Source organism: Harpegnathos saltator, unplaced genomic scaffold (assembly GCF_003227715.2).
Source record: "Harpegnathos saltator strain DR-91 unplaced genomic scaffold, Hsal_v8.6 scaffold391, whole genome shotgun sequence".
Lineage (NCBI taxonomy): Eukaryota > Metazoa > Arthropoda > Insecta > Hymenoptera > Formicidae > Harpegnathos > Harpegnathos saltator.
In genome coordinates this window covers 354739-378792 of record NW_020230196.1, presented here as the reverse complement: position 1 = coordinate 378792, position 24054 = coordinate 354739, and the positions used below count along the sequence as shown (strand labels likewise).

Genomic DNA, 24054 nt, shown 5'->3' with positions numbered 1-24054 from the left:
TCGTAATGGCTTTCAGGTAGCGGGCTATCTTAGAAATGCCATACGCCTGATTTATCGGTCGAATCGTGTTTTTCTCGGCCGCGGCTTTTGCACAGAGTTTACCTGTCCCACCTGCCACCCCCCCCCCCCGCCGTCGAGCGTCCACGAGCGACGTCGGACTCAATAATTCCGAATTGCAGTTGTAAATCGCGATTGAGAGGGATAGCCTCTTCAACGGGATGTTCTGACGAATCTTGTCGTTCTCGTCGTAAGCTTGGAAGTGGCGCGACATCATTGAACGCAAAACTTCAATAGTGCGCAACAATATAAAGAGATTATTTTATGAATCAAACAATGCGCCAGATCGTGCATCATGAGCGGATATCGCGCGAGAAATTGGTCACGCTCCTTTTCAATCGCGAAGACAAACGTTGTTGCTCCGCACAAAATCCGGTTGTCGATACTGATGACTGAGATGATGAGCAACGGAGAATTTTAGGAAATCTAGGAAGCGAATTAAACGATAATTTACAGAGCGTCTTCGAGTTACTTGCCGCGGTAGAACGCGGCACGCCGCATTACATATCGCACGCGCAGAGAATTATTGGATAATAAGCGATATTGTTCATGCATCGGACCACCTGCCGGAGTTTAATCTCTGACGTGATGGATGCGCGCTGGAGAGGCGCCTGCGTAAAGGAGCGTGTCCGCGAGCGCGCACGAGTTGCCGTGCGGATAATATCGGGAAATTGAATACGCGCAACGTATCTAGCATTAATGAACTAATTATGGCGAGGATATATCCAGGCGGTGTCTGAGAGCGCCTTCAGCGAGACGACGCCGATGCGGATACCGGCGCTCGAGAGCGGCTAAAGAAATCGTATTTATTTTTTCATGCAATCATTTCGCTAATTGCCTCTCGCGCTATGCCCGTGTGCATGAGAAGACGCAATAAATATTCGTGATTAATTAAGGATACGAGATATGCGGGCGTTTTATATAGAGGGGAGGGGGGGAGGAGAGCGAGAGAGCGGGAGAAAGGGAGGGGAAAGGGAGGATAGGGAAAAAGAAGAAGGCGCTTATAGGTTCTTCTAATTGGACGCATCGTACAGCCGTTTTGCGTCTCGTACAATTTTCTTACGACGGACGGTACGTCGTGAATTAACGCCTGCATTGCGAAGGGCATGTGTTGCGCGTGTGTTTAACTCGCGATCAATCATGACGCACGACAGGGCGTGGTTTTTTTTAATGTTTGCGAGAGCTCGACGATGTGATGTTGCACGCGGCTCGAGAGATACAACGTGTATCACTTATTGCCAACGTCCATGTGGAATTCTTTTCATTCTACTTATTCATTTTGATATTATACTAATTTACTACTAATTTATTACTATTACGATAAACACACACACGCAGAGAAATATTTGGTTGAATAAAACAATCTTGAAATAAACGTGAAATATGTAAACGATTAAAAAACTGCGATTGAAAATACATTATGTATTATGTAATGTATTAGAATCCTGTTTAAGTTAATCAGAAAGCTTGATAATGTTAGACTAAACTTTGATAATTTCAATTGGAATCTCCGAATTATACTTCGTTTATATTTCATGAGAAAATTGTTTCATTCGACCAAACATTTTCCTCCGTGTACTTTTTACGTAATTAGACGATTTTCTCACTCGTTCAAGAGAAATGAGCGTAATGTAGCAAGCAGTCGCAAGGTGGTAATTTAATTAACGTTGCATTTTCAAAGTTTACATTTTATCATCCACTCCTATATTTGCGAAGATAAGAGCAAATAACAAGCGTCACAAAGTATTAAGAATACGTACGATGTATATTAAACATCGGAAAAAATTTGTAGAAGCAAGGTAATTTACTTCGCCTGATAAATGGTGCCTTATCTGATATTATTCGAAGGTTTATATATTAACAGCGCGAAGTGTTGGAAAAAATAGTCGGAGAAAGAAGAAAACGCTATCGCTCTTATCCGACCGGTGGAATTGAATAAACAAACGCGGAAGATATTAAGATCGAGCAAATGCTTGCACATCCACATACAGGCAAATACACGACGCTTTTTATTCCGCGTGAGCGTTAGTTTATCGAGTGGCGATGTATTTTATCGGCGCTATCGATAAACCTAGATAATTCTACTACGGCGTAATAGAACGGAACGACTAAACGTCGATCGTATGAAGATGACTCTCCGATTTTACAGATCCGGTGAACAATGTTTGCTTTCTAAATTTCGCAAAAGAGGATAAAAGCTTAACCGGGAAGAGGGAAGCTCTTAGACAACTTTCGTATCTCATGTGCAGCGAAAAAAATGAAGGAACCGATTATTTGCAATGCTCGTAGCGACATCGGGAATGAGCGTCAGCAGGTCGATGAAAATCGCAGTGTGCTTTCCGCGAAGAATTATTGTACCGCACCAGTTTTCTCGGGCGTAAATACGCACAGATACGCGGAAAAAGACCCGGGAGAGGGATTGGGGCGGGGTCCGGAGAGGATCATGACGGAATTTCCCTGATGGCGACGATAAATCAGCTTGCGCGCGATTCGCAGCGCGCGGCCGTTTAACGACACAATGAGCAGCCGAGAAAACTGTCCCGCGCCATGACAGGGTATGTCATTACTGCGTTACTTATAAGCCCCTCCGCGGCCACGCACGCCGCATACGAATGAGACTGCCTCGCGGACGCGGCTATTACAAAACCTATAGAAAAAGCGACCTACCCGGCATGTCACGTATGCAAGGATACGACCGCGAGAATCCGTCCGCACGGCTCTTAATCGAGCATTAACATGCACGTTGAATATTGATCGATCGATCCGTGGAAAAGCGGCGAGTTTCTTTCGCGCCTGGAATCCGCCTCGCGTTTTCATCATGCGCCGATGCGTCCGCGCGGAGGGAACAAATCGTCTCGACGGCTGCGGAGTCGCAAAGTTCTGTCGGGTTATCGAAGTTACTGTATTTCCATAACAAGGAATCGCGCGACCGGTTTGTAAATTAACCGACGGCTCTTGGCAGCAGCGGTCGAAGCGCAAAAATGCCGGCGAGTGAAAAAGTCGAGTTTGAACGTCTCCCGAACATCATTCCGGGAAGGACAATTTTAATGACACTTCCAAGCCAATCGCAATAACCTCGCCGGTCCCGAGATGGACGAGCGAATCATCGTCGGCGCGTTAGTTCCGCGAGGAACGCAATCTGCGTAAAGAATCGTATTCCCAGCCAGCTCAATTCTCGCGACGTCCCGAGGTGCGCCGCGAGATTCCATCGAAGCGACGACGCCGTCGACATCTATCCCATAAATAATCTCGACATCGAAATTCGCTTGACGGATCCGCCGATCGGCGATGAGTTTTCTCCCCACCCGCGGTCGACGGTGGAGACGCGAACGTCGTGGCTGTCGCTCGCGGTAGCATCCCGTCGGACAGGTTGCGCGGATGCCCTTCGACGCCCGGCAAACACGGCGCTTCTCAAACGGGCAGAAAACCGAGCCGCTGATCCCGTCCGTAATGCTCGTGTCCACGGACTCGACCAGTCCCGCGACCCGAACCGGGCTGCTCTCGGGGCTGAAGCTTCACCGACGGTGAAGAAGACGGGAGAGGAGGTGAGTCGCGCTCGGAGACGGGCTAAACGGGCCATAATATCGTAGCTTCCGCCGTCAAACACGTATAACGTCGGACCTACCTAACCGAGACCCTCGACCACCCGTGCCACCGCTCTCTCTTCTCCGGGAGACACCGTCTCGAGAAACAAAACGATTCGGGAAAATATGAGTCTTCGTGCACCGGCGAGCAATAACCACTCGGTGAACACAAGGGGTGGCGCGCTGGGAGCGACACTCGCTCGCTAGCGGAAACTGACTCTGTCAGGGCGTGAATTGAGGCGTCGGCCGGACAAGTGCCCGACGACGATAAGGTTGCGGCGAACATTAAGAACGCAGGAGCGCAAACGAAGACTCATTCGCGGGTTTGGGGATTTGACGATTTAACGCGTCGCGGCTGGGCGTTAATTAGTCTCGCCAAGATGTTTACGACGGACGACTATGCGAGGAAATACGACGTCCAGTTCAAGAAGTCGTAGATGAAAGAAATGTTGATACTTCTGGAACACCCAGTATGGATGTATGTAAGGGTAGCTCGCGGGGGATATCAAACCCTGCTGGAACTTCACTGGAGGAAGCGCTCCGCCGTCGCCGCCGCCGCCGCCGCCGCCGTCGCTGTCGGCGTCGGATGCGCTTCTGGATCGGTAAACTTTTCAACGGCACCCCGGCGAACTTAGGGATGTATACAGCCTAAATTGCTTCTGGAGCGTAATAATATCGTTCGCTTGCGCGCGCGCGCGCGCGTGTGTGTGTGTGTGGTGTGCAAGTATGTGTGTGTGTGTGTGTGTTCGTTCGAAGAAGAGTGAGGATCGATGAAAATAATATAAGATTGGGAGGAAAGAAATTTGATTTCCAATCTCGCGTCGATCAACGATATAACTGCGATTCCAACAGCGATATCACAGCGATAATTGTTGCAATCAGACGTTGCTGCATTACAATCGATGACGTTGTCGATCTGCCGGTTCACCTCAAATGCAGCTATGGAATATTCCTCCGCGCGAAGACGACAGAAATAGAAAACTACGGATAATTCGCTATCGAAAAATCTTCAGATAAGAAATGCTTGTTTAATACACTCGACGATATTATTAAGATTAATTTTATTATCCAATGAACGAAATCAATCTAATCGTTCTTGGCAAAAAATTACCGATAAGCGTGCGCTCGGTAATTTATGTTTTTGCAACCCAATAGTTGCGACAAAGTTATCATTACGGATAAGATAATAGTCGAGAAATGCAGCAATAACTACTAGGCGACGGCGAGCAAACATTAACAGAGTATTCAGCGGAGAATATTTACGATATCGAGACATTTGACCTTTCGTCCTTAAAATCAATGCAAAATTTTAAAAAGTCATCAAATTTTCGAGCCTGCACTCGCGCTCCGGCTGAAAGTTTGAGGCGCGTACGCTCTTTACACGCTGCAGCAATTCGGCGGAAAAAAATGTCATGTAACTGTAACTTTACGACGCGATCGTTGATCTTAGCGGGTGTAAAATAATGCAGATCCATGAAAAATGGAGCGGGAATCTTCACAATTCGCCGCGGTATGTACCATCTTACATATTTATGACGACTCTAATGAGCGCTGTTGCTAAACGTGTACGAGAGAATCCGCGGCCGAGCGAGTTGTTCGACAACGCGAAGCCAATTCGCGTTCTCACCGTCTTACGCATCGCGGCCAAGATGAAGAAAAAAAAAAAGAAGAAAAGAGGAAAAAACGAGAGAAACCGCCACGAAACGTGCCGTAAATCCACCTCTACACGGCAGCACGTACTGGCGTGAAATTAAAGGAGAAATAGCGAGCCGCTCGCAACGATGCACCATTCGCGTCTACATCGAAATATTTCCTCGTGTGAAACATTTCGCTCTTCGATCGAAAGACTCTAATAATATTCGTAAATATATCTAATGGTATTTATGAATGATCAATTACAAAAAGACACGTGTATTTTCTTCGCATTTTGCGAGAGGAGAGCTCGGTTGAAATAATCAGCGAGGCGCGTTCCTATTCCTCTCTCTCGGAAATCTTCCTAGTCTTCCATATTTGGCCGCGTGTTGAGATCACTTCGTATTCATTGAGTCGGCAATTAAAACGCATAAATCATACTGCCAGAGATATCAGACTTTTCTAAACATCATGCGTGAGCATCGGCGAGATCCACTTTTCCCTGCGTCACGTGTGGCTGATTTTGTTCCCCCTCCCCCCCCCCCGCCCACTGGCGATGTAAATTTCGAGCTTGCTTCTCCCGCGCTTATTTCCTCTCCTTCCTCCGCAGCGCTTTCTACTGTTTCCTATCGCGCTGGAAACCTTCCTCGCGCCGCATGCGCGCGCGGGGCGGATATAGCGGCGTTAAATAATTTCCGCGCGGGGACGGAAAGTACTTTAAGCCACCGTTATCTTGCGCCGACAAAAGGACGAGAGGAATCGTTCGACAAGAAACCGATGAAGGGTTTATCTTAATCCACGGTTCGCCGAGCAGACGAGCTCTTCGCCAATACCATTCGACCACCCCTTTCATCGCTTATGCCCGCCCTCTCGCACGTAAGCGATCACACTTCGCTTGTTTCACTAGCGCACTTTTTGCCATCCGGACCACTTGTAATCGCGGCCGCGTTTGTAACGAGCCGGATAGTACAATCGCCCTCTTCGTCTGCAAAAACCACTTAGTCTCGATGTTTTTCTTCAAATCGACTGCTTCTTGCGCCCGCACCCGCAGTGTGCGAGCAGCAGTAACACACACGCCGGTTGCCGACTTTTCGATCGCTGTGTCTCGATATCTCTCGCAGCCGAATGTATCATTACGCATTGAAATGGAACAGGGAACAAGTGGTCCGGACGTTTCGGCGGACAATTGAAACGGCGTCGCGACCGCGACGGTCGTCCGATAACAGCGCTCTCTCAGAGGGCACGCGGTGACAGCAAAAAGCCCACTTTTAAAACGTTCTATCGTCGAAGCGCTTCCGGAAACCTCCGATTCTGCATGCCGAGTAAAAACAGTTAACGAAGTTATTGCTCGTCTTTGGCCGCAGGATACCGACAGGATACCGGCAAAAACGCGCGCAATGCCGCAGCGAGCGGCGAAGAAACGAGGATGGCGGGTGGCGACGAGGCGGCTCTCCAAGTAGAACGAACCGGTCGACGTAGCGCGGCTGCCTCGTGCGCGCGGACGCGCGCGCGCGCGCGAGAGAGCGAGCGCGAGTGCGCGCGCGCGCGCGCGATCGGTTGACATTTTCCCAGAGAACGTAACTATTTCTCACTCGCGGGTGGCGAAGGAAACACACCGCGGCGAAAGGACGAGCCGGGAGAGGGAAAGTCTGACGAAGCGATTCGAAAGGATGTCACCGGAGCGGAGACTGCGAACCGGCCGAACACCTGTAACACCGTGTTCACGGCGTCACGTGCCCCGGGTGTTGCCGTGACGAAAGTCCCGATGATCGTGCAAGAAGCGGCCCGAGCTCGGCAAAAAGCCGATCGGGCTCGCGCTCGGTTCGGGAAGCCGGGGCATCCCCGGCGGAGCGTGCCATGGGAAACGTTAAAGCGAGAATTTGTCGTTAGATCGTGAGATCGGCGATTAGACGACGAGCGCGATCGGCCGAACGAATCGGAAGATCAACGTTGCAGCATCGATGCGCGCTTCCACAAGCTGATGGAACCAGCTCGCTCGTTGTTTCCTCGCGCGGTTGCGTGAACCGCGGCGGTCGTGCACGCTTGCCGATTCGTTTACGCGAAACCATGTCGATTACGTATGACGAGGAAAGCATTACCGCTGCCACATACTCGAGCCTGCGCTCCGACGCGAGGGCGAATGATCGGCGACTCTCCAGCGGTCGGCCGGCCGTGCCGACTGTGTGCGATCGAAAAGTGTCCCATCAGCTTGTGTTGTACAGCCGGGGAACCTCCGCGGCATACAACACGTTAAGTTATCCGCCAGGCGAGCGTGCGCGTACTCGTTTCTCCGATCAGATACACAGTCAGCATGACTCCGCGATCCGCACCCTCGACCACCGACGGTGTCCCGCTGACTATTTATCTTGTTACATCGAAGTGATCCGATTCTAACGGGAGATCAATGACGGCCGCCGACCACCGCGGCTTTCCGGCTTCTTGTTGCGTGCGATTCCTCGTTGAAACGCGACGATCGCACGAGAGGCTCCGCCGCGCCGTGCGGATGGGACATCACAGGCGGTCACACTCGCAAATTTGCACGGTCTCGCAGGAGTCTCGTGTGGGGGTGTACTCTGCAACTGAAAATCAATCGAGATCAGTCGAAAAGTTCAATATTCGGATTTCCGCCTGCTTCGCGGTAAATCGCCTGTCGCGGAGGAAATGTACGGAAGTCGACGTTGGAAATTTAACGAAGGATTGTAAGTAACGATGATGGTTACTTGATTGACAACCGATTCACTTTCACTTTGAATTTGTGATCGATAAAGCAACAAGAAGTCAAAGTTGTCTAGAAGATGTTTGGAGTGGTTCAATCATTCGAATTCTACAGCAGGTGTTACACTCTGCTAATCATCGATATTGTACAAAGATACTTCGCAACGCAAAACACGACTCGGCATCCTCGTTGTGCTCGGTGATCGATCGCGCACGCCGATGTATACCTTGCGCTTTGGTACGCAGAAGCGCAATGAGTCACGCGGTTAATTCTAATTAATCCGCTGCAGGAGGGACAGAGGGCATCTTATGAGAATGCATGTCGTCTCTCGTGTAACACGATTATTTCTCACGTATCCTCCCGATTAATCGGCGCTGCAACAAGCAGCCGGATATGACGCGAACACTCGAATAATGCCGAGGGCAATGAATCAATAATGCAAGAGCAGTCGGAGGAATGGCCGTATAACGTGCAGGCGAACACTTAAAGCGAGCAACGGAGGCACGTCCGGGGGCCATGTGTTACCTAATAATCGCGTTCGGCAGTCGCCCAACAAATATTTATTGCTACTTACCGGACAGTGAATGTAAACGGACCGGACCGCTCTAATGGAGGGCACCTAATTTCGCCCGCGCGCTCGCAATCGAGCTGCTCGTGTCTGTGAAAATTAATTCGGCCGTAGCTCCGCTCTCCGATAATGCCGGCATCTTTCGTGTCGCCGGCCGATCTCGCCGTGAGTCATCAGTCGCGGCTGAACTGTCTGAAATTTACACGAGAGGTGTGTGAGCGATTGCATGTGATCATTTCTGCCGTTGTTCGAGAGACCTCTCTTTGCGGCGCGGTGATTGCCGTTTGTGTAATCGTGGCAAATTTTTGCCCGCATCAGAGGCTTGATTTGCAGCCTTACGCAATTAATTGCTCGATCTATATATATTGACGATGTGGACGCGGCACGAGGCTGCGTCGTGGCATTGACTTCGACACCATCGAACGGCTACGACACAATTTCCTTTAGACGCTAATCGAACAAAAGTGCCGGGGAAAAGTACACGGACCGGTCGGGATAATATGGATAAACGACGACGACGAAAACGCTAGGGCGGCTGGCAACAGGAACCGGAACGCACGTCAGCTCGTCATCGTCGCCGAAATGTCGTAGGTGTTTGACCAGGTCGCTAATGTAATATTGTTTGCGGGAGTATCGGATGTAGACAGCGAGTAACTCTCTCGGGAAGAATCGTTAAGGAAGTTTCTAAAGTCTCTCACCGCCAGCGATATGTCCCTCGCCGTCTCTTTTAACGGTGAAAGAGCGCAATGATATTATACACTGACAAAAATATTTCTCTCCCGGCATCTTACGTCTCTCGACACAGTTTTATATTTATATGACGTAATATATATAATTTATAATTAATATATATACTCTCTCTCTCTCTCTCTCTCTCTCCCTATTTTTCTCTCATAAGCTCTTCTTATCCTTTTCATCCTTATACTTTCAAATAACGTCTTCATCGCTACTTCATAAATACCATCTTGACGCACAAGTTTAAGTAAAAATCAACCGGATCCTTCTTCCAGCGTTTCACAGTTGTTTTATACTTGTCAAATATTCTCTCGTAAAGAAGAATCCCTTTCTCTTCTCTTTCCCCGTGTGAATGACATCTTCGCCATCTCATAAAGCAGCGATCTCGCGCTCTATAAATTAAAAGAGAAAAAGGCCGACCGAATGAACGGCCGAAATCATCCGCAGTTGTGGTGGCGATGTTTCAGCAATTATCGCACGTGATAATTTATCTTACGTCCAAAGCACCGAACGCCATAAAGTGCAACCTGGCGGAGTCGGCGAATTGCATTTTCCGCGGCGTAGCCGTCCGCGGCACCGCCGCCGTAGCCGTAGCCGTAACCCCCGTGTGCTCACCGTGCCATCTAATTTACACGGATACGATATGTTCCGATTAATCGCGGACCAGTTACACCGGCGCTAATTAACTTATCGTTCGTGCTCGGCCAGAGCGCAACACTCGCCGCTGCCGCCGCCGCCGCCGCCGCCGCCGCCGCCGCGGTGCAGCCGGCTGTTGAGAGTATTGCGAATCAGGCGTATACGTGGAAATCATAAATATAATCGACCGAGTGGGAGCGTGTACCGGGCATAAATTGCTTTCGCATTAACGAGATCCGAGCGCGTGCAACGCTCCTTCGAGCGTGCATTTCCCCGATTTCCAGGGAAACGCTGCGGCGGCAGCTCGTTAGACGTTATTGAGCATGGTGCGCGCTTGTCCGACGTGTCGAACCTGTTTCTGTGTTCATTCGATGATCGCGGGGTTCATTAGACGCGCGATTTTGTCGCGGCTCTAACGCGCCGCGCTCGCTTAGGTGTCGAATCGACGTATTACCTCGCTCGAGTGCTGTTATCTCGTCGCCGCCGGGTATAATGATAAGCTGCGTTCGTCACGGATGAAAGACTGTCGGGGCTATTAGGAGCTCGTCTATTAGTCGGATAAGATATCCCATCGATTCTCGTCTAACTATGTAAATTGCACATATTGGTGGTGCGTCATCGAATCGTGCGGAAACTGACACAACGAGCGTGTAACGTCTCGCTGTGTCAAATTCTCTAAACACGCGTTTGGAGAAGTTGTAAGAAATTACCAGCGGGTATATTTGCATTATCAATTTCTACACTCCCAACCGTCGGAGATAACGTACAAATTAATTCACGGAGGCACGAGAGCGTGCAGCAAAAAGCTTAAGGCAGAAAACGCTTCCTTCAGATGCGCATATGTGTCTGTTTTAATTACGATACTGACGTGCATGACAGACATTTTATTTCGCCTGACTATCAGCCACGCCGCAATAAAAGCGATATACATTTCCGTCTAAGATACTCGGGTGATCTTGATAGCCGCTCGAAAACGCGACCTGGATGTATCATCTAGCCACGCCTCGTGTTGCGTGTTTCCGCGTGCTGAATTATACCGCCGTAAAATTGTAATTATGCAAATGACGGAGGATATGGTCAAAACGATCAAAATGTTTCGCGCTGCGCGTTGATTCACACAAAGACCGCGCTCGGGTTTCTCTTCGACCGCGCTAGCGCGCGGTGCATTCGTGTGCGAATTTGACATACCGCGATTTGCATACAGCCGGCCGCGCGATACTCACCGGAAGATTTCGCGCCGAGCGGCTCGTACGCCTCCATTGATCGCGGCCGATTCATCGGCCGTTGATCAACATCCGACGGCGGATTCTCGTCACGGCGATCGCGAGGTCGTTTCTTCTGTTCGCCGCTCAGCTAATGGCTCCGTTTCTCTGCTGTGCCGATCCGTCATTGGCTTCCGGACGTGTCCGCGGCCAACCGTTTCGCGACGCCGTAACTCGTGCCAATCGACGGCGGATTTGCGTGACCGTGACGCAAAATGCAGCACGGTGCCTCCCACTTCGTCCGATTTTTGCTACGCGGCATTTTAATGTCTCCTCGGAGTGAACGGTGATTCAGCCGTCGTTTCGTTCTCTGTAATTTATCGTCCCGCCGACCGGCCGCTTTCTTCCGCGCCGCCGCCGTTCGCACGTGCTGCGGATAAAGGCGAATGTTACGTTAATCCATTAGGCTGCTATAATTATATTTTGTCGTGACAGCGAGAAGAGACGTAGCGCTTTCGAGCAAGTATCGCGCGCTGGAGGAGAATAGATTAATGTACGGTATAAATAAAAATTTCCAAATGTCCCAAAGAGACCTCCGTCGTTTGATATTTTGGTAGCACTACGATCGAGTCGACGGGGAAATTATTGTAAATTCATAGCTATTCACTAATCTCGGTAAAATGTAACTTCTCTCTCTCTCTCTCTCTCTCTCTCTCTTTCTTTCTCTCTCTCTCTCTCTCTCTCTCTCTCTCTCTCTCTCTCTCTCTCTCTCTCTCTCTCTCTCTCTCTCTCTCTGCCTTTCCATAACCATGGCATAACCGTTACATGTAAGAAAGACAATCAGTTATTTAGGAAAAACGCGATCGTGCGTGAAAACCGAGATCGATTGGAGTTGCCGACCGTTAAAAATTGAATTACTACGTATTTTAATCGGATCTAGTAATCGATTAGTCACGATCGTAGATCAGTGACCGCCCACATAGTCTGCTCGGACTATAAATACGACGCTAACAGCTTTCAAGCCGCTTCTCTTAATTCATCCTCTGTAATTCATGTCGTGGTTCCCGATAACATCTGCAATAATCGCAATGATATAGTGTTAATAACGTCGAGGCAATAATTTTACTCCAGTTTTTAATGGGTTAATAGATTATTATCGTTTGTTTGTCAAGTCCTTGTTTCGACACGACGCGAAAAATTGGACAGATTTGTTACAAATACAATAGTCGTGTGACACAATTTAGATTGTTACGTCGTCGTTATGTCGTTATATTGTTAATCATGTGGAGATGAGGTGATATGATTCGATTGCAAGTGACTGTGTGTAATCAAATATATAAAAAAGAATTTATCAGGCGTCCTTTTAATACATGAGCGAGCTTATCATTGATTTAATTGCTCGCTATGGAGCACTTTTAGGATCGTATACGTTTGACAACTTTCAATTCCTTTATCTTCCATTAATTTTTCCAACAATTATTCAGATGACTGTGTGAATAATTATCCTGCGTTCGTTCGGTTTATCGTGATAAATGGCCTGTCCGATCGTTATCGTTTGATTAACATTTGATTAACTGCTGATTATTCAATTACGGGGAAATATCTCGTTACGCTCAATTGAGCCTTCATAAAGGTACAATAAGGCACAACAGCATGCTAATGTAATTATATAGCCGTAAATAATCCATTTATAGTTGAACGAAATGCCCATAAGTTTCATCGAGGTCGATCGTTATGATCAATGTGACATCTCGAACGCGACTCTGATGTAAAGTTTCGCCCTCTTAAAACTAAGAACGACTATTGATCACATTCCGCTGACTTTCACTAATACAGAACAGTAACGGTTGGACCACTTTGATGTTCTAATTACTCACATTCTCCGTTATGGTGATCGCAAGGGTCAACGAATAGCCACCTCCGAATGTAATTCCAATATAATAAATAACAATTCCACGGACTTCCGGGCAGAGACCCCCCCGTTCGCCGTAAGAAACCGCAGAAACCCGGCAGGAAAGATGATTGGCGACCGGGAGGGAGAAACGAGTTTATCCGGGTGGAGCCCCCCCGCTTGCCCCAACCCCCCGCTGTCGAACGCGCGATGGGAATAAAATGTGAAACTGTAAATTGTGCGTGGGAAGAATCGGTCCCTGGGCGGTCGTGGCGGTCGACCATGCTTTTCGTAGGGTGGTCGAAGGTGGAATGGCGAACGGGGGTGGAAGGGCTGGACGGGAAGAGCAGCGCGAGAGGATCGGTTCTCGCGCGAGCTGAGTGAGATCTTGGAGGATTTAAATGCGCGTTCGGGCGAACGAGACTGAGAGGGTGTATCTCGTAGGGTTGGGGCTGGAAATTTGTTAGGTTACGTCGGACTATCACTCCCCAGTGAATATGAAAAAGGAATTCCTCGCGAAGCTTTCGAGGGTCGACGCGGCTAGGGCTGTTGGTGGCGGTGATGGTGATGGTGATGGTGCTGGTGCTGCTGCTGCTGCTGCCGCTGCTGCTGCTGGTGCTGGTGCTAGTGGTGGTGGTAGAGCTCCTCCCGACACCCTTTACCCCCGTGACGGAGCGGACTCGGTGCGGTGCGAGGGTTGAGGTGATGGTTGTACGGAGAAGCCGGCGACCGGAGGGTAGGAGGGATGTAACACGGTGCCAGGAATATAAAGCGGGGGATAAAGGAGATGGCGGTCACATATGCGACTCGTAAAAGCTCTTCTGAAAAGCTGCATCCGTCCCGCCACCGTGTCCTCCCTCCCTTCCTCTCTTTTTCCGACGACTCCGTCAGAAGAGGAACCCGGCTAGCTACCTCCATTCCAACGAAGACGACGACAACGGCGACGACGACGATGACGGCGCGGCTCCCAAGCTCTCTCTCTCTCTCTCTCTCTCTCTCTCTCTCTCTCTCTCTCTCTCTCTCTCTCTCTCTCTCTCTCTCTCTCCTACGTCACCGTTGACCACAAAAATCTGAACCTTCGTATGTATGATTTAACGTGATGGAACGGGCTGTGTTCGTGTACGCGCCATTTTGATAAATCGTCTTGATTCTTCTCGTGGAGCTGATGATTTATTCTCGTGTCTCGCGCGTTGTCGATGACGATCGTTGAAGCAACGAGGTGATTGATGCCATTCCATATTTTGCCTGAGCAGATCTTGCGCCTAAGTTGAAAATGAACATTACCAGCAGATACCGAGTGAAACGGATGCAAATTCGCGCATTCGTACACAGGATGCCACGTTCCAGCAGAGCACGATCGTTGCATGACCGCTCGATCACGAAACACGGCGACATTACGTTTCTATGGAAACGCGGCTTACCACGGTTATCTCCCGATATCGGCGAATATTAAGAAATGCCGCACTCGAGCGGCATTTCCGTACGCTTGCGGACAGAAAATGAGCCATTCGTTTGCCGAGCGGAACGAGGTGCTGTCTATGCATGGCACGGACGCACCACCATCCAACCGTGCCATAAATAATCGCTCCTCTCTTTTAGCCACAACCCCCTTCTTCTTCTTTCGAACTCAACCCTCCCTTTTCCTTTCATCGCCCTCTCGCCTGCCTTCTCTTCCTGCACCGATGTATATATTTTCTAGATATCCTATGCGAGCGTTCTAGGATAAGGAAAATACATAATGACATGAGAATCGTAATAATAATTATGGCGGATAACGTGGCCAAGTTCAAAAAACTTGATCTTTTCTTTCAGATTGTCGCATCTTTCTTTATCGAAATTTTTGTTTCTAGAAATATCTAGACCGTAAAATTATTAGTACTACAAATTCAAATGGACGCTCTTGTGCTGTGCAGAACGAAAATTTATTTTTCATTAGCGATAGTATAGCGATAGTATAGATAGTTGGCAGTATTAGGAACTTGAATAAATCCAGAAGACAGATAATTGTCAAGGCGTTTTATCAGAGAACTGGTAACGGGCCAATAATTAAAATCTCTCTTGCCAGAAATTTCGAAAAACGTCGACGCATCCGCTACGATGAAAAACTTTTGGTTCACAATGTTCGTCGCAAACAAAGTGTAGCTCGTTTATCTCATTCTCTCGTAGCATTCTTTTAACGTTGCAGATGTAAACGGCGAATTGGAAAACACACTTCGTTTTGAATGCGACTACTTTTTGCGGACGTACTGACTGACGCTTCCAGACAATTCTTGGCGGGTTTGTCGATCGTTTAATCGTCCATTTCCACCTGTCAGCCGGGGTCGATGGAAGCACAAAGGCGATCTCTATCCTGAGGAGAAACTCTGGCAAGAAAGCGAGGCAACATTCGGCAAAGGGGGGTTGCAGGAGCGGGTTCGAGGAAGGAGGATGTGCGGTCAGGGCAAGAAGAAGTCTGACATTCGAGGAGTCGACAAAGATTATGAAGCGCATACTGTGGCGAATAAAAATGGTTTCCGCGGCGGGGGAGAAACGGAAAACAGAGACATTGTTCGTCGCGGGGAGTTGCTGGAGGACGCTTCGTGGGAGAACCGAGAGAAGCGGATGGTCGGGCTAACGATAAATGTGCTGCGGTTAGCGTACAACGTGCAATTTTACACGACGCGATATCTCGCATTAATTCTTTGACATTCCTCACGCGGTGAGAAAATTAAAAATCTTATTATTGTCAGGGTTGTCTAAATGTGTAATATACGAGGCACATTCGCGACACTCGTAAAAATATTACGAGGTTCTCGAGCGTAACGCGACGAGATCTCTGTAATAATCGGAGGATTAAAGTACCTTCAACGTCATTATACCTCTGCAATAAGAAAGTATGCCATTAAGGACGATACCGAGATCATCTCAACTGCATAATCAGGAATCGTCCAGCGAGCGGACGTCAAACAAATGGCTATTAAATTATTGTACCGCATATCTGGCATCGGCGCGTCACGCATTGAGCGTTGCAAAATCGATTATAATTGCAGCTCGCGGATAGGCGCGAACATATCGGACAGTATCAAAAAAGCTTTGCGAATATGCGAGATGCAGGCGGGACGTGCGAGATTCGTAGCGATCGCGGAAAGCAGACAATGGGTCCTGCATAATGCTCGCGAAGTGGAGAACTTAAAATAATTAATCGTACTTAACGGTAGTGACTCGACGAGATTTAAGCCGGCAAAGCGCGTTCCGCTTCCTTCGCGCGAGCGTGTCGGATTACGGCAAAAATAAATATTTTTTACGCGAGAAATTATCATTCCTAGTAACAGGTAAACATCAGAGACTCGCAGATTGCGTTGAACACGGAACGATATTACTCCAGCGATAATACGTTCGCTCATAATGTTGCTCTAATGAGCTCAATATACATTGCATAAGACCACACGGCATGGAATTTACCAGCGCTCGCGCCCGGTGGCTTAACTTTTTCCTTTACACTCGGTGAGTTACGAAAATGAGACGTTTGCTTGACAAACGCAGGTTGAATAATACAACAACACATTGGGACACATTGGAGACTTATTTTAATAAATGTAACTTGAAGTTAATAATTCGACGAAAAAGTGCCCCGACTGATATCTCCGGCAAAACTGTCCAGCGACCAATCTGTGGTCCCGTGGTGATCGAAGCAAAATCGCGATTACAGGCAAGGGGGTGAGATCTTGAGTGACGCCAGGACCAGGCAGGCTAGGTTTCTTGCCCGATGGACACCTTTTTCTTGCGCCGATTGTGTGTTGCGTGGTCGTCGCGGCACAAATAGCGTATGATTGAGTGAGCGCCGCGAGGGATTTTCCGGCGTAGGAATGGCGGAGTGAGTTTCCGAGCGACGCGACGCGACGAGGGGCGGAATGGTAGGAGGAACGTGGACATTTAGCTGTACGGAGAGGGTAAGGCACCCTGTGCAGCCTCGCGGGAGCGTAACAGCCCCTAAAACGACGTCGGCGGAGATATAGTCGTGCCTCTCTCTTTCCCGAAACTTCTGCACACCGACACGCATTCGGATTCTTTTATCGCACCGAATTTCTCGCGCTTGTATCAGCCTCTTGTAGACGAGGATTTCATTATTCGTTATTATCCGTCAATGTTAACAAATCCATAATTGGATTTCTCGTGAGTTACTTGATCATATTGTTCGATTATTTTAGGAGTAGTTAAGGAGTCGGTAAAATTTTTACCTGTCACATTTTTAAAGCAACGTTCCAATTATTTTCATTTTACTGCAGCATAAGTTAGGAATCATCAATCCGATACATCGTAAATGTTTCCTTTACGGTACGGTAAATATGATAATATACGGAATTATACGAGCAAAAAGAGCTTTATGATAAAACGGTGTTGACAAGTAATGTTAGGAATTAAACAACCGCGTACGGTGGAATTAGTCGAGCAGAGAGAAGCATCCGTGTTGCAAGAACTGGAATTGCACTGTAACGTATACCATTGCTGCGGCTTTATTCGCTCCTTTCCATTTGAGGTAAACGAAATCATCGATAGTCGCCGAGGTCGATCAAGTAGACGTAATCCCTGAGCTCGACTCGACTCCTGTCTCTCTGTTTCTCTCTCTCTCTCTCTCTCTCTCTTTCGTTCTACGCCATCAGTAGAAACGGAAGGGGAGGGTTCGGCGGTTCCTGGTTTATCCCGACCGGCGTTTCTGTCCGGGTATCGCGCTATCCTATCGTATCGATATGACGGCCCTGAGGGTTGCTTGCCCGAAGTAAAATCATTAGTAATACCATTGTGCCGCCCTCCATCCTCAACCGTTCTCGTTCCCGTCCTCGGGAACAACCGCAGCCTGACATGCCCGCGGCCGTTTTTGCAAAATTCGAGCGGAAATAGACGAGACGGACCGATCGTCAGATTGTTTTGTATATATATCTCGGTATATACAGGGTGTCCAGGATCTTTTGGAAAAGAAAAATTGTGAAGATTAATCAGATGAAACTGAGAAGAAAAGTCAAGTACTATTTTGCAAATAAGTACGCAAATTTTCAAGTTAAAAATTAAAAGAGCTTCTAGACGTGGTCACTTTCAATCATTAATAACTTAATAACTTAATATTGTGATTTTTGCAGAATGGTACTTGACTTTTTTCTCAGTTTTTCTCAGTTTGATCCGATTAATCCTCACAATTTTTCTTTACCAAAAGATCCCAGACACCCTGTATAAGAACTTGTACATTTATTAATATAAAAAATAAATATTAACGCAATGATGCACGAATTACGATGAGTCGGCTTATCCAATAGTTTAAGTCAATCATTGTACGAGATCATAAACTTCAAAATCCCTTTCGTGCAAATTTATATCTTGACGAGCAGTCTGCATAAATTACGGTTTTTGGTACATTGCACGATATACACACGCATAGTGTTCTGTATGTTGTAGTGAAATTTACACATAAAGTAAATATTTGTTTCGCAGAGTTGCGATTTAATAATCACGTGCGCGTCTCGATAATATAGCACTATTGAAATACAATTACAAAGGACCATCTATAATTCCTGTAATTCGATTCGCAAAGTATGAGAGAAGAATCTCGCGTGTTATGAAGCAGAATAATATCTCGCCAATGACCCGGCGATATTTTACATCGATCAAAACAACCTCCATCCTCCAGCACTCAGTATCGCACGCACCGCCTAAAACGTTTGGAGCGGAAACTTTTCACTTTGATTCCAGTATTTATCGGCACTCGTTACGATCACTGTAATCGACATGCAATTAGCTCGAGCAGATTAATACCGCTCGAATACTGGTAATGGGTACTTTGCTGATACGTACAGGTCGGTGTGTATTTCGTGCACAAATACACGCGAATGCCTATTATGAGAGAGATACGGGCCGTATGCACTGCACAACAGGAAGAAGAAAACGAAAAAAAGAGGCCGGTGTCCATCCGGTACTTCGAAAGCGCATTATACCGAGCTGAGGATGTATTCGAGGATGCATGCGCGATTCGAGTACACGGTAAGATAACATAGCGCAATTTATTTCTTTAATTGGTGAACGATGATCACGCTCAGAGACGTGCCAGTTATGACCTCGTGGCTAATTACCGCTCCGATAAAAAAAAATTGATATGCAGAGGAATACAAAAATATACGACACAATATAGAATATGCGAGTCGAATTGTCATTATCGCCCGTCAATTTTAATTACAGCCTTTCCTTCACGTGTCAATTCGCGGAATTTTTTTTGGGGGGGGGGGGGGGGGGGGAGAATCTTTGCTGCGAATTTATGCAGATTCGACCGCTCCTCCCTGACAAATCGTGTGTCAATTTGCGAAGGTCGAAATTTCGCAATAAATAGCACTTCCGCCGAAAGTAATCCGCCGCACATTCTGGGTCGCGCTATAAGATATCCCGTAGCGCAGCGTCTCCACTCGAGACGACGAGAAGATACGACGTCCATTCGATATTTCGCGAGATATAATATAGATACACGTGCACACACGATATTCCGTCCGTATACATACGGACGATACGACGTATCGATACAGTGCGGTGGGTAGGTAGAAGAAGATACGGGGAATATGATGCGCTCTATCCAGATATGTGAACGACGCAGATATAATACAGGTACGTACCTATATGGGATGCCCGAGTCCGGGATTCTGCCGCGGACGTCTGCTTCACGATAAGATACGGCGCAGCTCCCGGCCGAGGTCTCTCCGGTTTTGCAGAAAATTCGCGGACCCCCCTTTATCGAGTTTTCTGATAGCGTTCCTTTTTTCCTTACGGGCCGGGGGCAGGCGGGACGAGCCGGGGAAAAAAGGAAGTTGAAGTCCACGCCGGAGTGGATATCGACATTTGGTTCCGTATAAGCGGCTCGAATCAGATTAGAAGCCCGATCGCTGGACGCCGCCGGCGACTTCGATATAATCAAAACGAATTTTCGACGAGTCTTGATAGTTACGACGTAATAACTGTCGCTAGCATAAGTTGCCTCGAGTATTAGACGTAAGGCCGGCGCTGAGAAAAATTGTGTCGGGAAGGGTCGGCCTTCGGGTGATGCGGAAGAACCTGCAACGAATAACTCGCTACGTTAGTTTGATCGATTTTACAAGTACGAATTACGCTTTTATTCCCTTCCGTCGCCGAATATTTAGGCATTCAACCTTACGATCGACCACCAAGGTGCGACCTTGGTGCGGACCAAGTGTAAGACACACCATTTTTCCATATCTGTACGGAATCTATATTATTTATATATCCCGTCGTATTATACGTGAATGCAAAAGTAAATTAGCCGTAAATGCGCATTGTCTTCGATATTCCCGTAACTTTATCGCCGTATATTGTGCAATGCGCCTTTTCCATCGAGTCGAACAAAGTAGCGAGTCGTAGGGCTTTGCGCGACGCGAACAATGGCACCGATGATCAACGGAATTTAAACGTCACGTCGAAAGGATTTCGGATTAGATACCGCCTGCATCTTACGGCGCGACTACCTTTCGGCTTTTCGACAACGGGCGCTGAACAAAACAGCAATCAATAAAGACGAAGTTAGGATCCGTACGGCGGATTCCTTCAATCAAATTAGGAACATCAAAGTACCCAGCAAAGCGAAGGAAGAGGACGAAAGGACGAAAAGGTGGACGAGAGGAGAGCCTGTGCAGGGTGGAGGTCGAACATTCCTCGAGGGGTGGCAGCCAGGAATTAGCCTCTATCTCCAGAATCCGAGTCTCCGAGACAAAGAACCAACCCTCCCTTCAGCTCTCTATCCGTCCCTAGCCCTAGCTCTCTTCGTCATCTTCCTCGGCTCGTGTAGCCGAGGCTCCTTCTGCTTCCTGATACTGGCTCGCTTAAAGAATCGTCTTGGGCGTGGTCTTCGAATCGAGTTCCAATAATTTGCCCTCAGAATGCTAAACCACCGTTACGCCACCCCTCGTGAGATATAAGACGACACTAACGATTCGTAAATTCCACCTTTCACAGCTCGGCGAGTTTAGTTCAATCGTATAAGAGAGAAAGTCATAAATATAATGCAAAATTACTCAATCGCTCATCGGGATCAGTTTAGCAGAATATTCGGTAAATATGCGTTCTAGCAATTGTACGAACGATTAATGACGAATATTCGCCGCGCGCTGCACTTCTAATCGACATTAAACGTGAGATATAAAATGTGCAGTGAAAGGATGGTAAGATGGTAAGAAGGTTCTTTAACGGTATTCTCGAGGCAGATTCCGCGGGAAAGCTCGTGTGTGCACGACATCGTTTTCCCGCGACTTCGTTCCCCGTTAGAAATACGCACGCACGATACTATCTCGTAATTGCGCGCGGCGCGTAGCAATCAGAATGAAAAACTCTCGGTCTGTTTGATATTACAGCACGCATGGCGCACGACCGGCTGATGAGACGCGGGCGAGTCATGCGCGTATCCGTAAAAATCTAGCGAATCGGCATTTTCCGCGCGGTATGTGGCGCGTGTCGTCATTACATATTTATTTATTACAACGCCGCGCGATTTCCCAGACCCGAGGCGAGGCGAGCGGAGTTTGTTGCGCAGAAACAATCGCATCCGTACGTACGTTACTCGTAATGAAATCCACTGCGGCTCAGCTACGAGGTCGTACGTAGTAAAAGTAGACTAGTAACAACAGCGGTGCAAGTAGTAACGGTAGTAAGTAGAAATGGTAGCAATAATAACGCTAATTAAAAACGAGAAAACATTGTAACAGTTTCATGTGCGTACGTGTGTGTGTGCGTAAATGTTTAAACGTTACGCAGGAATACTAAAAAAAGATACTAAAATTAATTAAATATTGTTTCATAATTCGTCCCTTGCATTCGTAGACAACGCGTGCAAGTGCGAAGAGAGGAGATCCCATGGCGGAAGAAAGTATCTCAGAAATCGGCGAAACCTACGAGTGAATGCCGAGGCGCGCCGGAAGAAAGTCTCGAATTTTCGCGTGCGAGCAAATCTCCCTCGATCGTCATCTCGTCCGTCGCGCGCCCGATGGATGCGACATTCTTCTCGAGCACATCGCCGTCATGGACGCTCTCGATCGTACGTCGGTCGGAAGTCCCAAAAATCGTGTAAACGACCGCTCCTCTCCGACCGGGCGGAGTGTTGTTCCGCTTTGGGGGTGGGAAGATTTGACGCGTAGACAATGGCCGTTGCATCGTCGAGCGGCACGACGAAGCGGCGGAGGAGAACGAGGAGGGTTGCGAGGGGGTCCTGGTAGTTGCAAAGACGTGGCGGAGTCGGGAAGAGGGAGGGAAAGCCGCGCAAGCGCCCCCAGGAAAGTGGCGGCATAAGCGGCCGCACGGGAGAAACCACCCCGGCGGTACGGCGGTAAGGTCGAGACGGAGCTTCGCGAGAGAAAAAGAGAGGACGAGAGAGCGCGGGAGGGAGCGTAAGACGGGGGCGAGTGGGGGGATGTAAATGCCCCCGTGATGTATCGGATCGATGCGGCAGCATCCAGACATCCCCGCTTTACTACGCGACCTAAAAACGTTCTCCGGGGCAGGGATGAGTTACGGCTATCCTTTTCCTTTCGACGTAATTTCGTGCCACCGGCTGGTTATCCGGCTGCTGGAAATTCGGGATCTTCGTCACGCAGCGTCGTTGCAAGACGTGACTACATGGATCAAATATCGCAGAGCAATTTGGCTTGAATAGATTCCCGGCGGATTATATTTAGATGTGACGTTAGATTGAAAGTTGTGCCGTCCAGCATACTTTTCTCCGCTCGTTTCATTTGTTGCAGTTTTATATTTGCAAGGGCAGCGTAAATTCCATCTGTGTACATGAATATTTGTCACATTAATTTATGTATATTTATTTTTCTCCATATGCAGGAGCAGCTGCATATATTGAATCAGTACGAAGCGGCCAAACTTGATTCTATCACGAAATTCCGTCGCAAATATCTCCGGTCTTTATTAAAAACTGTCAACGCAAGTCCCTGTCGCGATCGATCGATCGGCGGCAGCGCGGCGCGGCGCGGCGCGGCGCAGCGCAGCGCAGCGCAATGCGCGGGACTTGTAATAACTGCGTTTAAGCTCGCGATGATACTGCCGGGTATCGTTAGAGAAAGTTCTCGCAGTCGCAGTTTTCGAGATTTCCTCGTTTGCCGAACTTTTTTGCACCGAATCTCGACAACCGTCGGCCCCATCGCCGCGCCGGCAGTACATAGCCGCGCGCGCCACATACACACACACACGGTGGGTGGCTAGCGCCTGTACGTCCCGAAGCAAGTTTACGGATAGATACATTTTCCGCGAGCCAGAAACGCGGCGACGACGGCGACTGGTAAAGCGAAGTTACTCGGAATTGCGGGCGAGGCGACGATGTTCGTGCTTTTACTTGCCGGCAACTTTTCTGCGACCGAAGGGACGGTGCTCTCGCGCACGAAAGCCCCTGGAACACCACCGGCTCCATCGGCGGGAACCGACGTATGCTATTAATGAACACGTGTGAGCCACCATCTTGCGCGCCGTCCAGTTTTCACGCTACTTCCCCCCCCCCCCCGGTGGTCTTTTTAGGTTTACGGTCCGCTCTTTAGCTTACGCCAGCCGGATTCGATCTTCTTCTCCACGCGGATATATTACGTTCCGGAAGAGGCACTCGATGTCGAGCGACTGGCAGTCGGTCGGTAGTCGATACCCTACGAGCTGCCGGGAATAAATTATGCGCGAATGAAGCAAGCGCGATAATGATTTTTCCAAGCAGTGTCGTCAGACAGACAGGGTATCGCTCGAGGAGCATGGATGGAGGCGCTCGGCCGGGACTTGTTACGAGAAACTTCAGGATCGAGCATCGCGTCAGAGAGAAACCTGGCGCGCAGCAGACGGCGCGCGCTTGTCGAAAGTACACGCGAGCTTTCACATCGCGGATCCCATTCCGGTTCGTCGATTGTTCGTCTTATCGCGCGTTACCGACGCGGAATTAAAAAGCACAAACCACGTGCCACGTGCTCGTCGTGTTCACGGCGAGGGAACGCCGCCGCGCGCCATCCGCGAGCCATCGATCGCCCGCGCGC

At 48.6% G+C, this 24054-nt stretch overlaps 1 protein-coding gene and 1 pseudogene across 1 annotated transcript in view; both read right to left on the bottom strand.

Moving 5' to 3' along the window:
- LOC105185233 (zinc finger protein 235) overlaps window positions 1-24054 on the bottom strand; it is a 65348-nt gene that overhangs the window by 8604 nt on the left and 32690 nt on the right. Inside the window, exons 2-4 of the mRNA XM_025300947.1 lie at window positions 11152-11560; window positions 8564-8749; window positions 7386-7852 (exon numbers count right to left, since the gene is read on the bottom strand). Of these exons, the coding sequence (XP_025156732.1) occupies window positions 7386-7478 (93 nt within the window). The 5' untranslated portion in view covers window positions 7479-7852; window positions 8564-8749; window positions 11152-11560. The remainder of the gene's footprint in view (window positions 1-7385; window positions 7853-8563; window positions 8750-11151; window positions 11561-24054) is intronic.
- On the bottom strand, window positions 14367-15996 carry LOC105185232 (uncharacterized; annotated as a pseudogene).